The sequence below is a fragment of the Triticum urartu genome, chromosome 3A (assembly GCF_056163025.1).
Source record: "Triticum urartu cultivar PI428250 chromosome 3A, HENAU_Tu73, whole genome shotgun sequence".
Taxonomy (NCBI): Eukaryota; Viridiplantae; Streptophyta; class Magnoliopsida; order Poales; family Poaceae; genus Triticum; species Triticum urartu.
The window spans coordinates 1,448,539-1,471,798 of NC_141875.1; the positions used below are offsets into that span (position 1 = coordinate 1,448,539).

Genomic DNA, 23,260 nt, shown 5'->3' on the forward strand with positions numbered 1-23,260 from the left:
TTCCATCCAGCCAACAACTGTCAGAGGAGGCGGTCTAGGTACTCGTCGACGGTGGTGTACTTCACGTCAGGGTACAGCTCGGTGGCCTAGACACCAAAGGACGGCTCGATGTCGAAGTTGGCTTGGTCGCCCCTCACAAAGACGGAGAGCGAGTGGGACATGTAGAAATTTTAGGATGGCTAGTATTGTATTGTATTGATCTGACCGGTGTATGAGGTATATATAGAGGTACAATGGAGGGAGATAGACTTGGAGTAGAGGACAAGTTAAACCTATCATATCCCTATCTCTTATCTCTATCTTAAACGTAAATATACTTCTAACATTTCCCCTCAGTTGTAGCGAGAGTAAAGCGGACGATTACGACCGAATTTGAAGTTCTGTTCTTTTGTCGTCTTCTCCGCTGCGCCATCATCAACTGCGTCTCTGATGGGTCGGCAGTTAGGGCGATGACCGCATCCCCTTCTAGTGCCTTCCTGCCTTCTCCTCTATTCGCTCCTGCAGTCACGGCGGGAGTGTCGTGGACGCAAGTGACAAGGCGGACGCTGTTGACTGGAGTTGTTACCGATGAGTTGTTGTAGACGTAGCCATTAATGTCGAGGTAGCCGATCATGGTGATGTAGCCATGGTCGAGGTAGTCGTGGTCGTCGTGGATGATGAAGCTGCACAAAGCTGGAGGCGCAAAAAAAGTGCTATGACGGAGCTGCAGACATGGACGATGCACCTTGCGGATGTCAGAGGGTGCCGTCGGCGATGAGTCCACCAATTTTGCCAAGATCGGAGGAAGCCCATCGAGGACACATCGGTTTTGCCAGAACCATGTGGCTGTGTAGGGTCGTCACTATCGTGACGCCGCGTCTATGCAGTCGTGCCGTCGTGGATGACGCGGTCGATGCCGTCGTCGTGACGCGGTCATTGCCGTCGTCGAGGTCGCGCCTTGCAGAAAAGTCTGTCAGAGTACGTTAGGTGTCCATCTTGTGAACGAGGCGCGGCGGTGTGTTGACGAAGATGTTGATGAAGACCACGGTGATGAAGACCTTGGTGATGAAGTGCCGACGATGACGTTGCAGCGGCGTGTCGGCGATGATGCGTCACTTGAAGGCGTCCCTCCATGACAACGAAGTGTCGACGCCCTGTCATGCCAAAGAAGTATGTTGCCCGTAACCTGGCACAGTCGTACAGCTCAATGCAGGGATTCAACTCGATGAAGAATATCTGGTGCAGATCATGGTGATGTCATCGTGCTCGGTGCAGGTACAGATCGGCGGCGTAGGTTGACGCAGGAGGTGATGTAGCTCGATGGCTTGGTACAGATGCAGATCGGTCGATGTAGATGATGGTGCCGCGGGCGTCGTAGTTGGCTAGCAGAAAACTGCTCTCCCGTGATCATAGACGTGTGTCGTCCGTGCGCTGGAGACCGGTTGGAGCTGCAGCGAAGAGATTGCATCTGGCCGACGACCCAATGCAGTAATTAGCATCGATGGAATAACCTGCATGCAAACATGTAATCTTCTGATCTTCTTGAGTCCACGTCCATTGTTGCCTCTGTCAAACGAGATATGTATGAGGAGATAGATAAGATAAACAACGCATGGGTAGTTTAAATTATGTATTTGATTGTAACTATACTTCTTATCTCCTATACTTCTTCTCCCTCAAGTCATGTATCTCCAACAGATTTGTACGCGTATCAGGGACTCGCAATCCCCTATATAACACGTACCACGTCCCCCTCGAAGGGTAAGACGTTTCCGCATCGCACATGGTATACAGAGCCTCCTCTTCCAATCTCATCTAGCCTAGCTCATCGCCATTAGTGCCCTAGCCATGTCTTCCTTCGGCTCCTCCCACCCAAAGCTCAACCAACAGGTCACGGAGAAGCTTACCCGCACGAACTATGTTCTGTGGCGCGCCCAGATCGTGCCGCAGCTGCGGGGCGCCGGTGTCTTTGGCTATGCCGACGGCACCAAACTGGAGCCGGCCCGACTCCTCGTCACCAAGGACAAAGACGGGAAGGAGTCCTCGACGCCCAACCCTCTCCACCCAATTTGGGTACAGGAGGACCAGCAGGTACTTGGTTATCTGCTCAACAATCTGTCCAAAGAGGTCCTTGTGCAGGTGACCGCGATCACCACGTCGCCAGCGCTTTGGGCTGCTCTGGCGGGCATGTTTTCGTCACAGTCTCTCAGCCGGGTGAACAACATCCGCACGGCCCTCATCAACGCGCAGAAGGGGAACCAGTCCGTCGCCACCTACTTCGCCCACATGCGCGGCCTCGTGGACGAACTCGCCGCGGCCGGCAAGCCTCTCCAAGATGACGAGCTTGTCTCCTACATCCTCCATGGGCTGGACATGGACTACCAGCCCCTGGTGTCCGCCCTCGACGCCCGCATCGTGCCCGTCTCCCTCGACGAGCTCTTCTCCATGATGAGCAACTTCGACCAGCGCGTGGCGCTCTTCCAGTCCTCGGGCGGCTTCAAGTCGCCGGCCAACGCCGCTCTTCGTGGCCGCGGCGGCGGCTCCTCTCATCAGCGCGGTTCACCTCGCAACAGGGGCAAGGCCTCGGGCGGGGGACACGGCAACAGCAACTCCAGCACTCGCGGCGGCGGCGGGCGGCCCTCTTCTGGCAACAACAGGGGCCGTCGCGGTGGCTCCACCAGGTCACGGCCAGATGCACCTCGCTGCCAGATCTGTGGTAAGCTCGGGCATACGGCCAAAGACTGCTGGTATCGCTACGACGACGACGGCGACTCCTCCCAAGACGAGGACAAACTTGCTGCTGCTGTGGATGGCTCCTATGGGATCGACACCAACTGGTACGTCGACAGTGCGCCACCAACCACATCACCAATGAACTTGAAAAGGTGACAATGAAGGAAAAGTATCATGGCAAGGATCAAATCCACACAGCTAATGGTGAAGGTATGAGGATTAACCACATTGGTCACTCAATTTTTCATACCCCCCTAAGAAAATTCATCTTAAGAAAATCTTGCATGTTCCTAGTGCCAATAAAAGCCTTCTTTCTGTTCATAGAATTGCTCTTGATAATCACATTTTTCTTGAATTTCATCCATATTTCTTTTTGATCAAGGATCAGGCCACGAAGAGAATTCTCTATCGAGGTAGATGTGTTCGAGGGCTTTACCGGTTGATTCCGGAGCGCACAAGATTCAATAAACATGCTTTTGGTGTTGTCAAACTCTCGTCAACACGATGGCACGATCGTTTAGGACATGCTTCTTTTGCTTTAGTTGAAAAACTTCTTAGGAAAAATAAGCTCCCATATGTTGGTGAGCGCAATGTTGAAACTATTTGTGATTCTTGTCAGCGAGCTAAAAGTTATCAGCTCCCCTATCCAATTTCTACTAGTGTGTCTACCCAACCATTACAATTGATTTTCTCTGATGTTTGGGGACCGGCCCCTAGCTCTGTTGGTCAGCACACTTACTACGTAAGCTTTATTGATGACTATAGCAAGTTTTCATGGATCTATCTCCTTAAGAAAAGATCCGACATTTTCCAAGTGTTTAAAAACTTTCAAGCACTTGTTGAGCATAAATTTGATTCCAAAATCATTGTTGTCCAATCCGATTGGGAAGGGGAATACGAGAAGTTGAACTCCTTCTTCCAAACCCTTGGCATCTCACACCATGTGTCATGCCCCCACGCTCACCAACAAAACGGCTCAGCTGAGCGCAAACACCGTCACATTGTTGAAGTTGGTCTTGCTCTTTTAGCTCATGCGTCCATGCCATTAAAGTTTTGGGACGAAGCGTTTCTTACTGTTGTTCACATTATCAACATGCTCCCTAGTCGTGTCATAAATAATGAAACTCCAGTAGAACGCCTTCTTCATGTCAAACCTGACTATTCCACTCTTCGTGTGTTTGGGTGTGCGTGATGGCCTAACCTACGCCCATACAACAAACGCAAACTCATGTTTTGATCAATCCAGTGTGCTTTCCTTGGATACAGTGCCCAACACAAAGGCGTAAAGTGTCTTGACATCTCCACTGGTCGAGTCTATATATCACGCGATGTGGTTTTTGATGAGACCAAATTCCCTTTTTCTGGTCTTCATCCAAACGCTGGTGCTCTACTTCAACAAGAAATTCTCTTGCTTCCTCCAAGTCTCTTTGGTTATGATCAAGGGGGTGTTGATAATTGTTGTGATCATATGTTGGCTAACCCTAACCCTCTTGCGCATGAGACACCTGATGATGTTACAGGAGCACCACACTATGGAAACAGAGAAGAAAATGGCGAAGAAATCAACCCAAACGGTGAAGAAATCCATTCAGATGCCCTTCATCACATGTGTCGTGGCGAGGGGAGCAAATCCCCCTCGGGATCGGAGCTGTAGATGCCCAGGCAATCGCCTCTGGGATCCGTGCCAACGACCAGCCGCACGCCCACGTCAGACGCGCCAGGCGCGGTCGGTCGCGTGGGCTCCAGTAGCCCGCTGCATGACGCGCGGCCCCCTCCGACAGGGCGAGACGCGCCCTCCAGCCCGCACCGGTCTCCCGCCGCCACGCGGCAGCGCGACAGTGGCCTGGACCGCACGCGCTTCGCAGACCAGCCGGTTTGCTACAAGCGGCGTGGCCTCACGCGCCAGGCGGATGCGGGGTCGGCTCCTGATTCAGGCGGGCCCACGCAATCACGTGCTCATGATGAGCCGGTCGACGCCCCTGGATCGTCTGCGGCCCTTGCGGCGTCTTCCTCACCATCGCCTCGGGCCACAGCCACAGAAAATCCCGTGCATCCAGAATCGACAGTGGCGGGCGAATCTTCCTTGAGTTCTACTGCTGATCTGGCTCCTATGGGATCCTCTGTGGCTGCAGATCCTGCTGGTTCACCAAAACGCCGCACAAGACTACAACAAGGTTTGATTCAACCGAAAAATTACAAAGACATAATCAAATATGGTCTAGTTTGTTCCACAGGTGAACCAGGTGAGCCCAACACAATTGAAGAGGCTCTCAGTGATGACAAGTGGAAAAAGGCAATGGTAGAAGAATATAAGGCACTTGAAAGAAATAAAACGTGGCACTTGGTTCCCCCCAAGCAAGGTAAAAACCTCATTGACTGCAAGTGGGTATTCAGAATTAAGAGAAAGTCCGATGGAACCATTGATTGCTATAAGGCTAGACTAGTTGCCAAAGGCTTCAAGCAACGGTATAGCATAGACTACGAGGATACTTTTAGTCCAGTTGTGAAAGCTGCTACCATTCGTCTCGTACTGTCTATTGCTGTTTCCAGGGGATGGAGCCTTCGACAATTAGATGTACAGAACGCGTTTCTTCACGGTGTTCTGGAAGAGGAAGTGTACATGAGACAACCTCCTGGGTTTGAAAGCAAACATACACCTTCCTATGTGTGCAAGCTAGATAAAGCATTATATGGACTGAAACAAGCTCCAAGGGCATGGTATTCCTGTCTCAGTAAAAAGATGCAGACACTTGGCTTTGTTCCTTCCAAATCTGACACCTCCTTGTTCATTTATAACAAGTTCAACACCTCCATGTTTGTTCTCATATATGTTGATGATATTATTGTCACGAGCTCATCTAATGAGGCAATATCAGGACTCTTGAAGGATTTAGGTGCTGAATTTGCTCTCAAGGATCTAGGAGAATTGCATTACTTCCTAGGAATTGAGGTGAAGCAGCACAAGGATGGGCTACATCTTTCTCAAGAAAAATATGCCACAAATTTGGTAAGGAAGGCAGGTTTGCAAGGTTGTAAACCCACACTCACTCCTCTCTCTAGTACAGAAAAATTATCTCTTACAGAGGGAACACTTTTGGGTCCAGAGGATAGTACAAAATACAGAAGTCTTGTAGGTGCACTTCAGTACTTAACATTGACCAGGCCAGACATTTCCTTTGCTGTCAACAAAGTATGTCAGTTCCTACATGCACCCACCACAGTTCACTTGACTGCAGCTAAGCGCATTGTCAGATATGTCAAGTATACTTTGAATGTTGGTCTAAACTTCAGCAAGTCACCCTCTACTCTTGTCAGTGCCTTTTCTGATTCAGATTGGGCAGGATGCTTGGATGACAGACGCTCCACTGATGGCTTTGCAGTATTTTTTGGACCCAACCTTATATCATGGTGTGCCAGAAAACAAGCTACAGTGTCCAGGTCGAGCACTGAAGCAGAATACAAAGCCTTGGCCAATGCAACAACATAAATTATCTGGGTAGAGTCAATCTTGAAGGAGTTAGGTGTGAAAAGCTCTCAAGCTCCATGTTTATGGTGTGATAATCTTGGTGCCACCTATCTGTCTGCAAACCCAGTATTTCATGCTAGAACAAAGCACATTGAAATAGATTTTCATTTTGTTAGAGAGAGAGTTGCTAATAAACTCTTGGACATTCGTTTCATTCATTCACGGGATCAAGTGGCAGATGGGTTTACAAAAGCTTTGCCTACAAGGAGTTCTGAAGATTTCAAGCATAATCTCAACTTGATGAAGTTGTGATTAAGGGAGGGTGTCAAACGAGATATGTATGAGGAGATAGATAAGATAGACAACCGCATGGGTAGTTTAAATTATGTATTTGGTTGTAACTATACTTCTTATCTCCTATACTTCTTCTCCCTCAAGTCATGTATCTTCAACAGATTTGTACGCGTATCAGGGACTCGCAATCCCCTATATAACACGTACCACGTCCCCCTCGAAGGGTAAGACGTTTCCGCATCGCACAGCCTGCCCCGGTCGAAGTCGACATGCGGCTGGGCTGGAAGGAGCCCTGTGCCGCGCGCGGCGTCGCCTCGTTGAAGCCGGCTGCTCCAGCGCCTGGTCTCGGCGCGTGGCTGCTCTGGAAACACACCGTCGTACCCACGTTGAGCCGTCAAGAAGCTCCGTGATTCTGGCCCGCTCGACGATGCTCGCACCTTGCAGGATCGGATCGAGGAAGACTTGGGCGGTCGAACGGCTCGTGGCTGCTTGTACAGTTTGGCGATGCATCGTCCGAGTGGAGGTAGGTTGGCGGTGCAGCCGCCGCACCGATCTGCTGGATTTTCTTCACCAGATGGGATCAATCTAATAAGAATTTATTTGGCTAATGGAAAGAAATCAACCTAATATAATTTGGTCTACCAAAAATTCGAAATTTGAAGAATTGATTCTAAACTAATCTAAAGAACCAATCTAATCTTTGATCGGATCGGGTGCCGCGCCCCCGGTCTACATAAATCCCACGTCTAAGAGCTAAATAAGTCTAGACGTGAGGGGGGTGTTGAAGTATATTGCCCGACTCTCTCCATCAGTTCGGATTTTTAGAGCAATTGGCTGGAGCATGAATTCAATATGGTATCCGAACCAAAAGAAATATATTGCCCACCTCCCTCCATCAGTTCGGATTTTTGGATGAGTTAGCTGGAGCATGAATTCAATAGGACATCTCATGTTGAGATGGTATGCCGCCTCTGCGTGGTCACACATGTCAACAAATTAAGAGTGGTCAGAGATGCAACAGTTGTAGCTACGTACATTCTCAAAGCACAATGATGGATGTACCCTACCCTTGATCAACTTGAGGAGATCCGCCTCTGGGATTTGAGCGATCTGGAAAGTCCTTTCCGCTTTTTTCTCCCAAAGTGCGATGAGCTCGTTGTGGGACACGATGTTCACCGGCGGCCTCATGTACATGATCTTGTTCAGGGTCCTCGTATCGTCGATTGCTCTCACCGTGTAGGCAGCTATGTCCTCTTCCACCACAAACACCCCTGCGTTCATCAATACATGAAGATCAACACAGGACAGCACGGATTTACAGTGGCAGGAAAAGGATATGATGCATGCTTACATACCATTTGCATCTCCATCGCCTAGGACAGTGATCTTGTCGGACGGAGGACCAGCGCCAACAGCCGTAACATCGCCGATGCTCACAAGGTAGGTTTCGGCGAACCCGTTGCAGCAGACATATGTATGAGGTATACCCTCCGCCTCGATCAGACGGCGAAGGCTGATTTTACCAGCGTAAAGTGTGGTCGCTGGATCCACGGGGTGAACCCGCTCTGGGTCAGAGCCGAACTCAGACGGCAGGAACCTCTATGCAGCAACGATTCAGCGATTGATTTGCATCCATCGTTCGATCAACAAAGAAGACAAAATGATAATCTCACTGACCTTGATGACATTGCCGGCCTCCTTGATTGCCATGACAATCCTCGTCTGCTCGTCGAGCTGAGGGGTCCCCACGGCCGAGATCACGACATCTGCACCCTTGATGGCATTTACGAGGCTCCCGTGGTCAAATAAACCTCCCTGCTCACCAGACAGAAAAAAATATATCAGAATCCACACAGAAAACTGTGAAAAACTAAAGAGTAGATGAAAGAAAGGCAGACAACACCAAATGATATTAATCTTATACCTTGATGAGAGCGACACCGGAATCAATGAAGCTCTTGCACATCTCATGCACAAATTACCGGCTCGCTCGGCCTACGAACCAGCTTCTGGTCCCTCGGATTCAAGTTAAGTGAAGTTCTAGATTTATACTAGGTTCCAAGTTTACATGAAAATATATCGATGTCTTGTACAGTTAATTGGTTTCATTAGATTCTTTTATGTTTATACTATGTACATATATTTAAGGTTGGACGTCTTACAACATAATTTATGAACTTGATATAACTTAAAAGAACTTTCGCACCCTCAAAAAAAAAGAACTTTCGCAAAATAAGGTTTGACTCAAAACAAACATAGAACTTTGGTAAATTCGGAATATGGGGGGGGGGGGGGGGGGGTTGCAATTGCCTTGGAATGATTTCTCGTGCTTATTCAATATTAATTAATTACATATGTTGTTGATCATCTGGTGCACCAAGAATCCAAAGAAAAACCAGCATGTGGGATATTACTGGATTCCCACACGCACCGAGTTCTCACTCTTTGTTGACCCGAGTCTTGAAGGGGTATTGAAACAACAGGCGCGTGAGAGTTGGTTGATATAGATGCATGTACGTAAGAGATGTATAAAAGGTGCTTTGACGTGACATGACTTAATTTGAAACTTTCAACGGGTGAAAAATATGTATATTCGGATTTAGTCAAATTAGTTTAGTCCAATCGCGGCGAGTGAATGCACATATGATCCATTCGTGCGTGTCCAAATTATGTGCTGCCCTGTGCTTCTTAATTTAGTGTTAATCACCATACATTATGTTTGAAAGAGAACACTAGTAATTAAGAGAAGACCTAGTCAATGTTTGATTTTCTCTGTGTTAATTTACTTGGCTACATACGTCTTTTTAGAGAAAAGGCACATGCCGAGCCCGAGAAAAGGCTCGAACCTCGCTCGGCTTCAGAAATGCTCCAATTTGGTCAAACTAGTTAAAAATCCAATCGCGGTGGCAAAGCATACGTACGTATGATCGAGACACGTACAAATGATCGCATGTCGTCGTTGTTGCTCGTAGCCGCTTGTTTTTTAGTTTAGTGTTAACCACCACTTTTGTACATTATTTGTGAAAGCAGACGCTATTTAATTAATACATGACCTAATCAATGTGCAGGCGTTGTCATATTGCTACCTACCACGGAATTTGTTTTTCTAAATAATCTATTGTCCTGCGACCATGACCACATTCCAATTTCCTTATCTGACAAATATCTACAATCAACCTACACACAAACATTGGTTCAGTGTAACTATGTATTGCACTGCGTCCTCCTTTTCTAAAAAAACATGTATTGCACTGCGAATAGCTCGAACCATAATTAATGGGTGGCCAAACGGGATCACAGACAAGATATAGCTACAGAGATTAGAGAAGCCGGGTGATTAGAAGAGATATTAGCAGCAGGAGGATGGATAATTTCTCACGGAAGGGGGAACCAGGGCCCGGTTGGTCACATCGACGCTCCGCCACTGCCTACGAACCAGCTTCTACTCCCTCGGATTCAAATTAAATGAAGTTCTAGATTTATGCTCAATTCCAAGTTTATACGAAAGTATTTCAACGTGTAGAACACTTCGTTAGTTTCATTAGATTCTTTATAAACATATGTTTATACTACAATGTCTATTTTTAATATTGGAGGTCTTACCATATTTTTCGTGAACTTGATTAAACTTAAACAGGTTTGTCTTAAATCAAACATATAACTTAACTTAATTTGGAATAGAAAGGGTGGTGGGATGGGGGTGGGGTGCAATCGCCTAAGATTAATTTCTTGAGCTAATTCAATATTATTTACATAGCCGTTGATTTTTCTAAAGGCATAGCCATTGATTTTTCAAAGGTATAGCCGTTAATCAATCTGATGCACCAATAATCCAAAGAAAAATAAACATGTATGCTGTCACTGGATTCCCACAGGCACCGAGTTCTCACTCTTTATTGACCGGAGTCTTGAAGGGGTGTTGAAAAAACAGACGTGTGGGAGTTGGTTCATGTCGATTTACGTACGTGAGAGATGTGTTAAAGAAGGTTTGACATGATGTGACTTAATTTGAAACTTTTGACCAGAGAAAAAAATATATTCAGATTTGCTCAAATTAGCTTAATCCATTCGCAGTGGGTGAACATATGATTCATTCGTGCGCGTACAAATGATTGCATTTTTTCACTGTCATAACCCCATGCTTCTTAGTTAAGTGTTAGTCACCACATGTGTGTACATTTTCACCGTGTAGATTTGGTGGTGCTACTGCTTTGCCTTTGCATGTTGTCATGCAGAGTACACGCAGGATCATCTCACAAGGTGATTAATTACTTATAATGCTTGATCGGAGTTTGTATATACCCGTATATGTAGATCTCACGTAGGCAAAGCTTTCTGGGAGAGCTGGAGCCGGCGTCGGATTGACACCGGTGGCAGCTAACCCCAATATACGTCAGCGGCCTCTTGGTTGATTGGAAAAAAAATATTTTGTACCGAAAAATTGCATTATAAGTAAAAATTATTAGTAGTTCAATGTAAATATGTAAGCATGCCCGTCAAATTAACTATCGGCTGGCTCGGCCTAGCTACATTTGAAATAGCTTCTAAATGCAATGGGTGGATGGGATTCGATTAATTCCGCGCACTAAGTCAATGCATTGTTTAAAAATGTCGTTAATCAACCTGGCGCACCAAGAACCCGGAAAAAATGGACATGTATGATATTACTGGATTCGCACACCATGCATCAATCCATCCTCCATCGTTCCTTTGAGATTCATGCCCTGTTTTTTTGGCAAAGTTTATCTTGTTTCAAAATATTACATGATGTTCCATTGAGTTTTTTTTCTTGTTTAAAAATATTATATGATGTTTAGTTGAGGTTTTTTCTTGTTTCAAAGTGTATCATAATATTTCATTGTGTAGTAGAAAATCCACTCCACTCTTATTTGTTGGTATATATGAAAATGTTATGATACACTTTCAAAGAAGAAGAAAATACCTGATGAAACTCTATGAAACAAAACAAATTTTTGTTGCAAATTAGAAAATGTGCCACAAATTTTAAATCAGCAACGGACATGGCAAAAATATGATTTCTCGGCGCGGGAGCTCCATCAAGCTTGACCGGCGCGAGCGTGTCTTGAAAAGGTATGGAAACAAACATGTGGAAGTTGATTGATGTAGATGCACGCATGTGGTATAAAAGGTGTTTGACGTGATGTGACTGAAGCTTTCAACCGGAGAAAATATATTTGGATTTGAACAGGTCTGGAACTTCTCCATCACTGATATGTGTGAACTGGGCATGTAAACTTCAAACATTATAAATAAGTTCAAGTTCAGGAATGATCGGTGAAAAACAATTGTAGAGGTAGTCGTTCAACACGATTTTGTGTGTGTGTGTGTGTGTGAGAGAGAGAGGACCATGTCTAAATTATTGCTTCTTACTTTAGCGTTAACCACCACATGCCAATTAGTAAAGAGATGACTTAATCAATGCTTACCTTACCTCTGGTTTATTGACTTGGCTACGCATGTCCCGATCAATAGTAGGCCAGGGGTGCTTTCGCTTTTGTTTCAGAAAACTCACGTAAAAGATTAGGTGGCGGTTTATAATTCTTGAATGGAAATTGTTGAGAAGGCTCGTTTGCTTCGAGAAAGGGAATAAAAGAGGTGATGGTTGGAACAGAGGACTAGTTCTAACGCGCAGCATGTATCCACTATAAATTCGTACTCGAGTACCCATCACATTACACATTACATCTCAGAACCAAGCGAGCAATGGCAAAGGGGTTCTTCTCTTCTTCCTCCTCGCGCGCCCATCACCGTGTAGCATGGGTGCTGCTTTGCCTTTGCATGATGCTATGCAGAGTGCACGGAGGATCATCATCTCGCAAGGTATGTAATTAATCAAGCAAGCAAGTTTCCTTAGTTCAATTAGTTAACCCACCTTCCTTTGCACGCACTCATGCGTCTATATATGTTTAGGTCTACATAGTTTACCTAGGCGACGTGAAGCATGGGCACCCGGACCACGTCGTGGCTTCGCACCATGACATGCTCACCACTCTTCTCGGAAGCAAGGAGGAATCTATGGCCTCCGTGGTGTACAACTACAAGCACGGCTTCTCAGGCTTCGCCGCCATGCTTACGCCGGAGCAAGCAGAGCGACTTGCAGGTCGGGACTCGTCGTCCAGTTAACATCTCAGATCAGTTTTGCCTTGCATGACAAATTTTTGATGTCATTCATGTGTGATGCATGCAGAGTTTCCGGAGGTAATCAGCGTCGAACCAAGCAGAAGGCACAAGGCGAGCACCACGCGGAGCTGGGACTTTCTTGGGCTCAACTACCAGATGTCTGGCAGTGCGGTTCCCCATGGAACCAACTACGGAGAGGATGTGATCATCGGAGTGATTGACAGCGGTTAGTATTTAGTATTGATAATTTCATGTCAGTCTCAGCCAATCACTCCCATTTCATTTTTTACTTTTTGCCAATACGCTCCCGTTTTAATTTGGCACCATGTTTTTCTTACACAAACCGATTAATCAGGGATCTGGCCGGAGTCACGAAGCTTTAGCGACCAAGGGTACCCACCGATACCGTCAAGGTGGAAAGGGATGTGCCAACTAGGGCCAGACTGGGACAAGAACAACTGCAGCCGCAAGATTATCGGCGCACGGTTCTACAGCGCAGGACTTCCCGATGAGGTCCTCAAGACGGACTCGCTCTCACCTCGTGACTATGGCGGCCACGGCACGCATTGTGCATCCACCGCGGCGGGCTCGGCCGTGCAGGCGGCCAGCTTCAACGGCCTCGCCAAGGGGGTTGCACGGGGAGGCGCACCACACGCTCGCATAGCGGTCTACAAGACCTTATGGGGCGCCCAAGGCATTGGCTATACGTCGGACTTTCTTGCTGCCATCGATGATGCAATCCACGATGGTGTGGACGTGCTATCGTTGTCCGTCGGATTCCCGGACGAGAACTCGTTCGGCGCCCTGCATGCGGTTCAGAAGGGGATCACCGTGGTGTACGCGGCCGGGAACGACGGACCTAGGCCGCAGACCCTTGAGAACACTTCACCGTGGGTCATCACCGTGGCAGCGAGCAAGGTTGATCGGTCATTTCCGACGGCGATCACACTAGGGAACAACCAGCATATACTGGTAAGTATACGCGTATGACTGAGAAAAGCTCCGAAAAAAATCATAGTTTCAAATGTTCCGGTGTGTATATATTCCTATTCCTGAGCAAACTCTGCCTGGCTATTTCTTTTTGTAGGGTCAGTCCCTCAACTACCACGTGGTGAACTCATCGGCCGGGAGCAGCCGTTTCACAGGCCTTGTGTCAGACGAGTAAGTAAATCAAGTTACCCGTTAGTTTTTTAATATCTATAGGGCAATTCTGACGCAGACTTCATTTTTCTTTCTGTATGTAGATGTACCATAGCATCTCTTAATGCCACTGCCAAGGACGTGAAAGGGAAAATCCTGCTCTGTTCTCCCTTGCCAGATGATCCATTGGCGATCGCCCCAGGGATCACTTTCAACAACGCGTTACAATATGTCCGGAATGGCGGGGGATCCGGACTTATTTTCGCTCAATATACAACAGACCTTTTAGGTGCTTGCCAAGGCATAGCCTGCGTCATCGTGGACCTTGACACTGGTAAGAAGATCAAAAAATACATCCTTGGCACAAGGTACGTACGTAGGCGCACCCAATTTCATTACATTTAATTTGTTGCAGCTGCATTGAGACTATCCCTTCTGATTAATAGACATTTTCATTTGTAACTAAGCAGCTCTCCCATGGCAAAGATCGAACTGGCACGCACCGTCATCGGGAAAGAGATATCCGCACCAAAAGTGGCCTCGTTCTCCTCTAGAGGTCCATCACCTGATTACCCCGAAATTATCAAGGTACATACAATACAAACGTGGCAACAGTGGACTAGCGAGCCATTACCAAGCCTATCATCAGCACATCCTTGTATCAGCTTTTGTCTCACACTGTCTTCCTTCTTCAATAGCCTGACATAGCTGCACCGGGAGCCAACATCTTGGCAGCAGTGGGAAATTCCTACGTATTTATGTCTGGAACGTCAATGGCAACCCCACACGTAGCTGGTATCGTCGCACTGTTGAAAGCTCAGCACCCAGATTGGTCTCCTGCGGCGATTAAATCAGCCATCATAACCTCCGGTAAGCGGACTGCAGCTAGCCATTGCCTTGAGATCATCCGATTCCTAGTTCACCAGTTCGTGACTCTTTTACCTTTGTTTTGTTGTTTCTGCCTGGTGATAAAGCCCATGTAACCGACGAGCGTGGCATGCCGATACTGGCAGAAGGGCTGCCTCGAAAAATCGCTGACCCATTCGACTACGGCGGCGGGAACATCAATCCTGGCGGCGCGGCCGATCCCGGTCTGGTCTATGACATCGATCCCCGCGACTACAACAAATTCTTCGGGTGCACCATCATCAGGAGGGCAAACGTGAGTTGTGATGCGACAACATTACCGGCATATCACCTGAACCTGCCCTCTATCGCGATCCCTGAGCTGAGGCATCCAATCACCGTGTGGAGGACAGTGACAAACGTCGGCGAGGTCAACTCCGTGTACCACGCAGAAGTCCAGAACCCAGCTGGAGTCAAGATGGAGATTGAGCCGCCTGTGCTCGTGTTCAACGCCATGAACAAAGTTCATACGTTTAAGGTGAAGTTGTCGCCTATGTGGAAGCTGCAAGGGGACTACACATTCGGCAGCATTACGTGGCATAAGGAACAGAAGGCTGTGAGGATTCCTGTTGCAGCCCGAATTACAATTCAGGATTTTTATGCAGATGTTGCATAAATAACTCGAGGTGCAACTTAAGTACACGAAATTCTGCTCTTGATTTGTACTATAATGAATAACAACAGTAAATGGATATAAATTCTTTATAAAGGTTGTCTCGGGGCCACTTTTGATACTCACTTAGCCTAGAAAGACATTTATCTTGTCGGAAGGCATTACTTATGATACTTAACCACCGTCCGCATGGATGACTAAGGCCGGTCATAGTGGAGTAACTTAGCTAGTAACATAGCGTGGCCCGAGATAAGTCTACTTATGTGCCATGTAGTTAATGAGAAAAGAGGTGTTTTAAGTAACATAATATGTTACGTCACATAGCACTTCCCAAAATAAAATTAGTGTACAAGCTAATAAACACAACCACTTATGACACTATCTCTATGTTACTCCCAACTATGAAAGTTGTAACATAAACTACTGTCATATGCATGACACTAGTGTAAGTTACTCTCCCTTTATGACTAGCCTAAAAAGTGAACCGGATAGAGTGTTGACAAGAACAAATTAACCATGCATATGATTACTAGTTAGAAGATTATAACATTTAACTCTTTAATTATCCTTAATTTTCATGGGTATCTGGTTTGTTTAATACTAGATTCAAGATCTTCTTCACAAAAACTCATTTTAAATTTTCTTGATTGAAAGATATCGGTGGTCGACCAACCTGTAATGTAAAGTTTAGTTTCACTTCTATCAGTTGGCTCGGCTTACTTCCGAACTAGCTTCTATTAGATGGAATGGGTTTCGATTAATTCCACACATTAATTTGATATGTATCACTTACAAGTGCCTTATGATATCATTGGATTCCCTCATGAGTCGACTTCTCACTCTTTGTTGTTGTAGTACATGGCACAGTAGTAACATAATCTAGTCTGATGTGTAGATCGAGTGCCTGTCAGCTGGATGCGTGCCCGAGACTATAGTCGATGTGGCCAATACTTTGAAAGTTTCAACCATAGAATCAAAATATTCAGAGTTGGTCCCATTTGGTCAAACTACTTTAATCCAATCGCGGTGGGAGAGTTATGTACGTATGATCTAGTCACATCCAAATGATTGCATTTCCTCGTTGTTGCTCGTAGCCGCCTGTTTCTTAGTTTAGTGTTAGCCTCGTACATTATTTGTGAAAGCAGCCGTTGTTTATTTAATAGAAGACCTAATGCATGCTTAATTATCCCTGTCTTATAAAACTGGCTCTGGAGTGGTCAGGAGTGGCCCTACACTGGTAGAAAAAGGGCCTATAGTTCCGGTTCGTAAGGGCCTTTAGTCCCGGTTCAATCCAGAACCGGGACTGATGGGCCTCCACGTGGGCAGTGCGCAGAGCCCAGGCAGGAGACCCTTTGGTCCCGGTTGGTGGCACCAACCGGGACCAATAGGCATCCACGCGTCAGCATGTCTGTGGCTGGGGTTTTTAATTTTTTTTTGAAAGAGGAGGGGGGGGGGGGGGGGTTTGGGGGTTTTGGGGGGTTAATTTAGGTGTTTCATATATTGTGTTAGCTAGCTATAATTAATAGAGAGAAGTGTCCTCTCTTACGTCCGTGCTTGGTCGACGCTACGTACTATACATACGTATAGAGAGGACTGGACACGCTAGTTAGCTAGTAAGCAAACGAAGGAAACAGAAGATCGTCATGAACATATATGCATATAGAGAGAAGTGATATCGACCACCTCTCCTTCTCCGAGAGATTCGTCGAACAACAAGTTCTCGTATATCTATCCGACACTACCGGCTACATATATACAATAATTATCTCTTACAAATATAATCATACGGACTCATGGTCCACATAGTATTCTCCGTCTTCAGCGATCACTTGGTCAAGAAAGAATGCCGCCAATTCCTCTTGAATTGCTCGCATGCGAGCTAGTGCTAGGAGTTCATCCCGCTTCCGAAACATCTAATTTGAAGAAGGGGGTCAATACATATATATATGAATGAATGAAACTCAATACAAATGATGGTAATAAAATAAAATTGTGAATGTTGTTATTTACGTACTTCATATTGTTCGTTAGAGTACCCGCCCCGCTCACAGGTCGTGTGGCGGATGGACTCGCAGACGTAGTATCCACAGAAATCATTCCCTTTTTCCTGCCACAACCACTTTACAAGAAATAGAGGTCAATCAAACTGATAAGCAAGAATGCTAAATGGTATTGATGAAACTAGCGCTTGAATCACTAGGAGATGCGCGGAACATGCTATTATAGTACTTACTTTCGGGTGTCTAAATTCCAGCTCCTTCGGCAGTCCCGGAACTGTTTTGGTGAATTTTCTCCAAACCCTACCGGACAAACAAAACAATTACTTGATATCAGGAAATGAACAAAGTTGCTGATATGGTGGATAATGATCGATTTAACTTACTTCTTGAGGATATCAGTCATGTCCGCATACTCCTGGGGATCTTTTCGTTTAGAGTCCAAGACGGTTACTACTCCCTGCTCAAGCCTAATCTCTAGGAGAATATAGTGGAAACTGCACACGCATGCATAACTCATCAATTACATTACTATAACCTGGACTAATATATAAGGGAAACCGAATATGCACAAGACAGTAACACTCACTTGAAGTTGTAAGGAAAGAGTATTATATCTTTGTTTTCATTTTTTTGAATGATCGTAGCAAGTTGGCCTCGGTATCTCCGGGACGACGTTCAACCTCAGTTGCATCTATGAGATATGTGTTAACGAACCTAATATCACCGATTTGTCTTTTCTTCAATTCGGCGATCTTCATTCTGCATAATATAGTGAGGATAATTATAAATACATGCAATTAAAGAGATGAGCTATATAGAGAGACTTAATGATGGAAGTAGTAGTACTTACAGACAGTAGCAGGTGACCGTTGTTTTATCGAGGGCCAATTGATTGAAAAACTGATATAACTCCTCAAATGGAATATGCAACAGTTCAATTCCAACGAGGTCATGCTCCGGTTTAACTCTCGCATACAAAGTACTCCTCCCCCCCAGATTCTCTGCAGATTTTCAAGTACCAATCATGTAATCTTCGCATCATCGTTGTTAAAGATTTTTCATCTTTGACGAGAGGCTTCCCGTACTCGTATCTGTGTATCTGCACCTCCATGGTATCATAATGTACATCGTCGGGCAGGTAATCGTCAACATTGCTATAACCGGGCACCATCCTCGGATCGACGATGTCACTAGGCACCTTGAGGGGGGGCACGATTGCTTCGCTTGTTCGCCGAGCTGGGCAATTTGTTTCCCAGCTGCTCGTCGTTCTTTCAGCCTTTGATCACTGACTGTACTTCCCGACCGCTCCGCTTCGGCCCATGTCTTTGCAATAATGCGCTCATAGTTGCCTTTCGGCGGAGACTTGGGTGGTTTTGCCAGGGCAGCCAGAGTGCTCTTCACTTTCACCGGATCTACCTTCTCCTCCGGAGGTGGATGTCTCTTTGCTCCCAACCCTTGAAACCAGTCATCCACTTCGGTTCGCGCGATCTCGGCGTTCTCCTCCGGGGTCCTCTCATATGGTAACTTCTCTGGAATCTTTAGAGAAGGACCGAATCTGTATTTCCTCCTGCCTCTGGTTGTACTGCTAGACGCCGACCGAGCAGACGGAGCGGTTGTCTTCTTTACTTGCTTACGAGGCGGAGGAGAAGGACTACGACGCGCAGGAGCAGCTGGAGCGGCGGCAGGTCTCTTCCGCCCTTGCTGACGAGGCGGAGAAGGAGGAGGCTGGCTGCTCGGGCGCGTCGGCGCAGGCGGAGAAGGAGGCAGAGTGCCGCCACACGCCGGAGAAGGAGCCAGCCGAGGGCCCTGATCGTCACTCGCCGGGGGAGGAGGCGGTGGAGGAGGCGGACTGCCCTGACTCGCCGAAGGAGGAGGAGGAGGCGGAGGCGTCCAGTTCGGAAGGTTGATGAGCTCCTTTCGCCATAGGCATGGAGTCTTCAGAGCAGACCCCAGCCGAGTCTCCCCTTCACCGGTAGGGTGGTCAAGCTGGAGGTCCTCAAATCCCTCCGTTATTTCATCCACCATCACCCTAGCATATCCTTCTGGAATCGGCCGGTAGTGAAAAGTTGCGTCGGGTTCAGTAGGATAAACAGAGCCAACAGCCGCCTTGACCTTCAAATTCATCCATTGCGTCATAAGGTGGCAATTTTGAGACTCCGTGATAGCATCCACGGGATAGCTGGCAGGAGCCATCAAGGCATGCTCTGGCTGAAGCAGCTCGGTGGAAGCCACGCTGCTTCTGTGCTGAGATGGCGGGGTAGCTTCGGGGGAGGCTTCGGCAGTACGTTTGCTGCGATTTGCTTCTCGTTCCTCTATCGCGTCTACCCTTGCTTGCAGCGCCTGCATTCGGGTCTGTTGCACTTTTTTCCTCCTCTCATGGGATTTGTAACCGCCCGCGTCCGGAAACCCAACCTTCCACGGAATGGAGCCTGGCGTGCCTCGTGTCCGTCCAGGGTGCTCAGGATTCCCGAGGGCCATTGTGAGCTCGTCGTTCTCTCTGTCTGGAAAGAACTTCCCTTGCTGCGCTGCTTCGATATACTGCTTAAGCTTCCTGACTGATATGTCCATTTGATCGTTCGTCCAAATGCACTTCCCTGTTACAGGGTCCAAGGTTCCGCCAGCCCCGAAGAACCAATTCCGGCAACGGTCTGGCCAGCTAATTGTCTCTGGTTCGATCCCTTTATCAACCAGATCATTCTCAGTCTTGGCCCACTTAGGCCGGGCTATGAGGTAGCCACCTGACCCCGTGCGATGGTGAAGCTTCTTCTTCGCAGCATTTTGCTTGTTTGTCTCCGACATCTTCTTACTCTTTTCCGATGTCTTGTGGGCCACAAATGCGGGCCAGTGATCTCTGATCTTCTCATATCTGCCCTTGAATTCTGGTGTCTCATTATTTTCGACAAACTTATTCAGCTCTTTCTTCCACCTCCTGAATAGTTCCGCCATCCTCTTAAGAGCAAAAGACTTGATTAATTGCTCTTTAACTGGGTTCTCTGGATTATTCTCTGGCGGTAGGGTGAAATTTGACTTCAGCTCAGTCCAAAGATCATTTTTCTGCATATCATTGACATAAGACACCACAGGGTCTTCTGTAGCCGGCTTAAACCATTGCTGGATGCTTATCGGGATCTTGTCCCTAACCAGAACCCCGCACTGAGCAACAAATGCGTTCTTTGTTCGGATGGGTTCAATCGGTTGGCCGTCGGGCGCGGTTGCTATGATCTCAAACTTTTCATCCGAGCTCAACTTTTTCTTCGGGCCTCGTCTCTTTACCGAAGTTGTGCTCGATCCGGAGGGCTAGAAAAAAGAACAAAGACTTAATTAATATGTGTACATACGAAAACAATGAATGCATCAATCAGCTAGTCAGCACTAGAGTCAATAATCTAGTTCACATCGCCATGTGATTCAACACTAAGAGTTCACATCACCATGTGATTAACACCCATAGTTCACATCGTCATGTGACCTATATCCAAATGGTTTACTAGAGTCAATAATCTAGTTCACATCATTTATGTGATTAACACCCAAAGAGTACTAAGGTGTGATCATGTTTTGCTTGTGAGATAATTTTAGTCAATGGGTCTGTCACATACAGATCCGTAAGTATTTTGCGAATTCTATGTCTACAATGCTCTGCACGGAGCTACTCTAGCTAATTGCTCCCACTTTCAATATGTATCTAGATCGAGACTCAGAGTCATCCAGATCTGTGTCAAAACTTGCATCGACGTAACTTTTTACGACGAACCTTTTGACCAATGTCCATAATCGAGAAATATTTCCTTATTCCACTAAGGATAATTTTGACCAATGTCCAGTGATCTACTCTTAGATCACTATTGTACTCCCTTGCTTAACACAATGTAGGGTATACAATAGATCTGGTATACATCATGGCATACTTTATAGAACCTATGGCTGAGGCATAGGGAATGACTTTCATTCTCTTTCTATCTTCTGCCGTGGTCGGGCTTTGAGTCTTACTCAATTTCATACCTTGTAACACAGCCAAGAACTCTTTATTTGACTGTTCCATTTTTGAACTACTTCAAAATATTGTCAAGGTATGTACTCATTGAAAAAACTTATCAAGCGTCTTGATCTATCTCTATAGATTTTGATGCTTAATATGTAAGCAGCTTCACCGAGGTCTTTCTTTGAAAAACTTCTTTAAAAACACTCCTTTATGCTTTGCAGAATAATTCTACATTATTTTCGATCAACAATATGTCATTCACATATACTTATCAGAAATGCTGTAGTGCTCTCACTCACTTTCTTGTAAATACAGGCTTCACCGCAAGTCTGTATAAAACTACATGCTTTGATCATACTATCAAAGCGTTTATTCCAACTCCGAGAGGCTTGCACCAGTCCATAAATGGATCGCTGGAGCTTGCACACTTTGTTAGCTCCTTTTGGATCGACAAAACCTTCCGGCTACATCATATACAACTCTTCTTCCAGAAATCCATTCAGGAATGCAGTTTTGACATCCATTTGCTGGATTTCATAAAATGCGGCAATTGCTAACATGATTAGGACAGACTTAAGCATAGATACGAGTGAGGAACTCTCATCATAGTCAACACCTTGAACTTGCCGAAAACCTTTTTGCGACAATTCTAGCTTTGTAGATAGTAACACTATTATCAGCGTCCGTCTTCCTCTTGAAGATCCATTTAATCTCAATGGCTCGCCGATCATTGCGCAAGTCAATCAAAGTCCACACTTTGTTCTCATACATGGATCTCATCTCAGATTTCATGGCCTCAAACCATTTCGCGGAATCTAGGCTCATCATCGCTTCCTCATAGTTCGCAAGTTTGTCATGGTCTAGTAACATGACTTCCAGAACAGGATTACCGTACCACTTTGGTGCGGATCTCACTCTGGTTTACCTACGAGATCCGCTATTAACTTGATCTGAAGTTACATGATCATCATCATTAGTCTTCCTCACTAATTGGTGTAGTAGTCACAGGAACAGATTTCTTGTGATGAACTACTTTTCAATAAGGGATAAGGTACAATTACCTTATCAAGTTCTACTTTCCTCCCACTCACTTCTTTCAAGAGAAACTCCTTCTCTAGAAAGGATCCATTCTTAGCAACGAATGTCTTGCCTTCAGATCTGTGATAGAAGGTGTACCCAATAGTCTCCTTTGGGTATCCTATGAAGACATATTTCTTCGATTTGGGTTTGAGCTTATCAGGATGAAACTTTTTCATATAAGCATCACACTCCCAAACTTTAAGAAACGACAACTTTGGTTTCTTGCCAAACCACAGTTCAGATTGTGTCGTCTCAACGGACTTAGATGGTGCCCTTTTAAACGTGAATGCAGCTGTCTTTAATGCATAACCCCAAAACGATAGTGGTAGATCGGTAAGAGACATCATAGATCGCACCATATCTAATAAAGTACGGTTATGATGTTCGGACACACCATTATGCTGTGGTGTTCCAGGTGGCGTGACTAGTGAAACTATTTCACATTGTTTTAACTGAAGGCCAGACTCGTAACTCAAATATTTTACCTCTGCGATCATATCGTAGAAACTTTTATTTTCTTGTTACGATGATTCTCCACTTCACTCTGAAATTCTTTGAACTTTTCAAATATTTCAGACTTGTGTTTCATTAAGTAGATATATTCATATCTGCTCAAATCATCTGTGAAGATCAGAAAATAATGATACCTGTCGCGAGTCTCAATATTCATGGACCACATACATCAGTATGTATGATTTCCAACAAATTTGTTTGCTCGCTCCATTGTTCCGAAGAACGGAGTCTTAGTCATCTTGCCCATGAGGCATGGTTCACAAGCATCAACTGATTCATAATCAAGTGATTCCAAAAGCCCATCAGCATGGAGTTTCTTCATGCGCTTTACACCAATATGACCTAAACAGCAGTGCCACAAATAAGTTGCACTATCATTATTAACTTTGCATCTTTTGGTTTCAATATTATGA

At 45.9% G+C, this 23,260-nt stretch overlaps 1 protein-coding gene and 1 pseudogene across 2 annotated transcripts; one reads left to right on the forward strand and one right to left on the reverse strand.

Annotated features, from left to right (window-relative positions):
- LOC125547433 (phenylcoumaran benzylic ether reductase POP1-like) lies at nucleotides 1-8,438 on the reverse strand (annotated as a pseudogene). Its single transcript, XR_015599444.1, has 6 exons — nucleotides 8,397-8,438; nucleotides 8,150-8,287; nucleotides 7,828-8,071; nucleotides 7,540-7,743; nucleotides 7,417-7,443; nucleotides 1-160 (listed from the first exon to the last, which is right to left on the reverse strand). The product of XR_015599444.1 is annotated as a phenylcoumaran benzylic ether reductase POP1-like (transcript).
- Nucleotides 8,439-12,156: 3,718 nt separating this feature from the next.
- LOC125547434 (subtilisin-like protease SBT3.9) lies at nucleotides 12,157-15,384 on the forward strand. Its single transcript, XM_048711298.2, has 9 exons — nucleotides 12,157-12,313; nucleotides 12,404-12,593; nucleotides 12,681-12,839; nucleotides 12,969-13,585; nucleotides 13,701-13,774; nucleotides 13,858-14,121; nucleotides 14,224-14,341; nucleotides 14,452-14,623; nucleotides 14,728-15,384. Exons 1-9 carry the CDS (start codon nucleotides 12,197-12,199, stop codon nucleotides 15,273-15,275), a joined length of 2,259 nt encoding a protein of 752 aa, XP_048567255.1. The 5' UTR covers nucleotides 12,157-12,196; the 3' UTR covers nucleotides 15,276-15,384.
- Nucleotides 15,385-23,260: the final 7,876 nt, after the last annotated feature.

Excerpts from the sequence above, each read along its gene's own strand:
- LOC125547434 (XM_048711298.2), top strand. The coding sequence starts at position 12,197 with ATGGCAAAGGGGTTCTTCTCTTCTTCCTCCTCGCGCGCCCATCACCGT. Across the intron at positions 12,594-12,680 it reads GCAAGCAGAGCGACTTGCAG|AGTTTCCGGAGGTAATCAGC; the intron begins GTCGGGACTCGT and ends TGATGCATGCAG. Across the intron at positions 13,586-13,700 it reads GGAACAACCAGCATATACTG|GGTCAGTCCCTCAACTACCA; the intron begins GTAAGTATACGC and ends TTCTTTTTGTAG.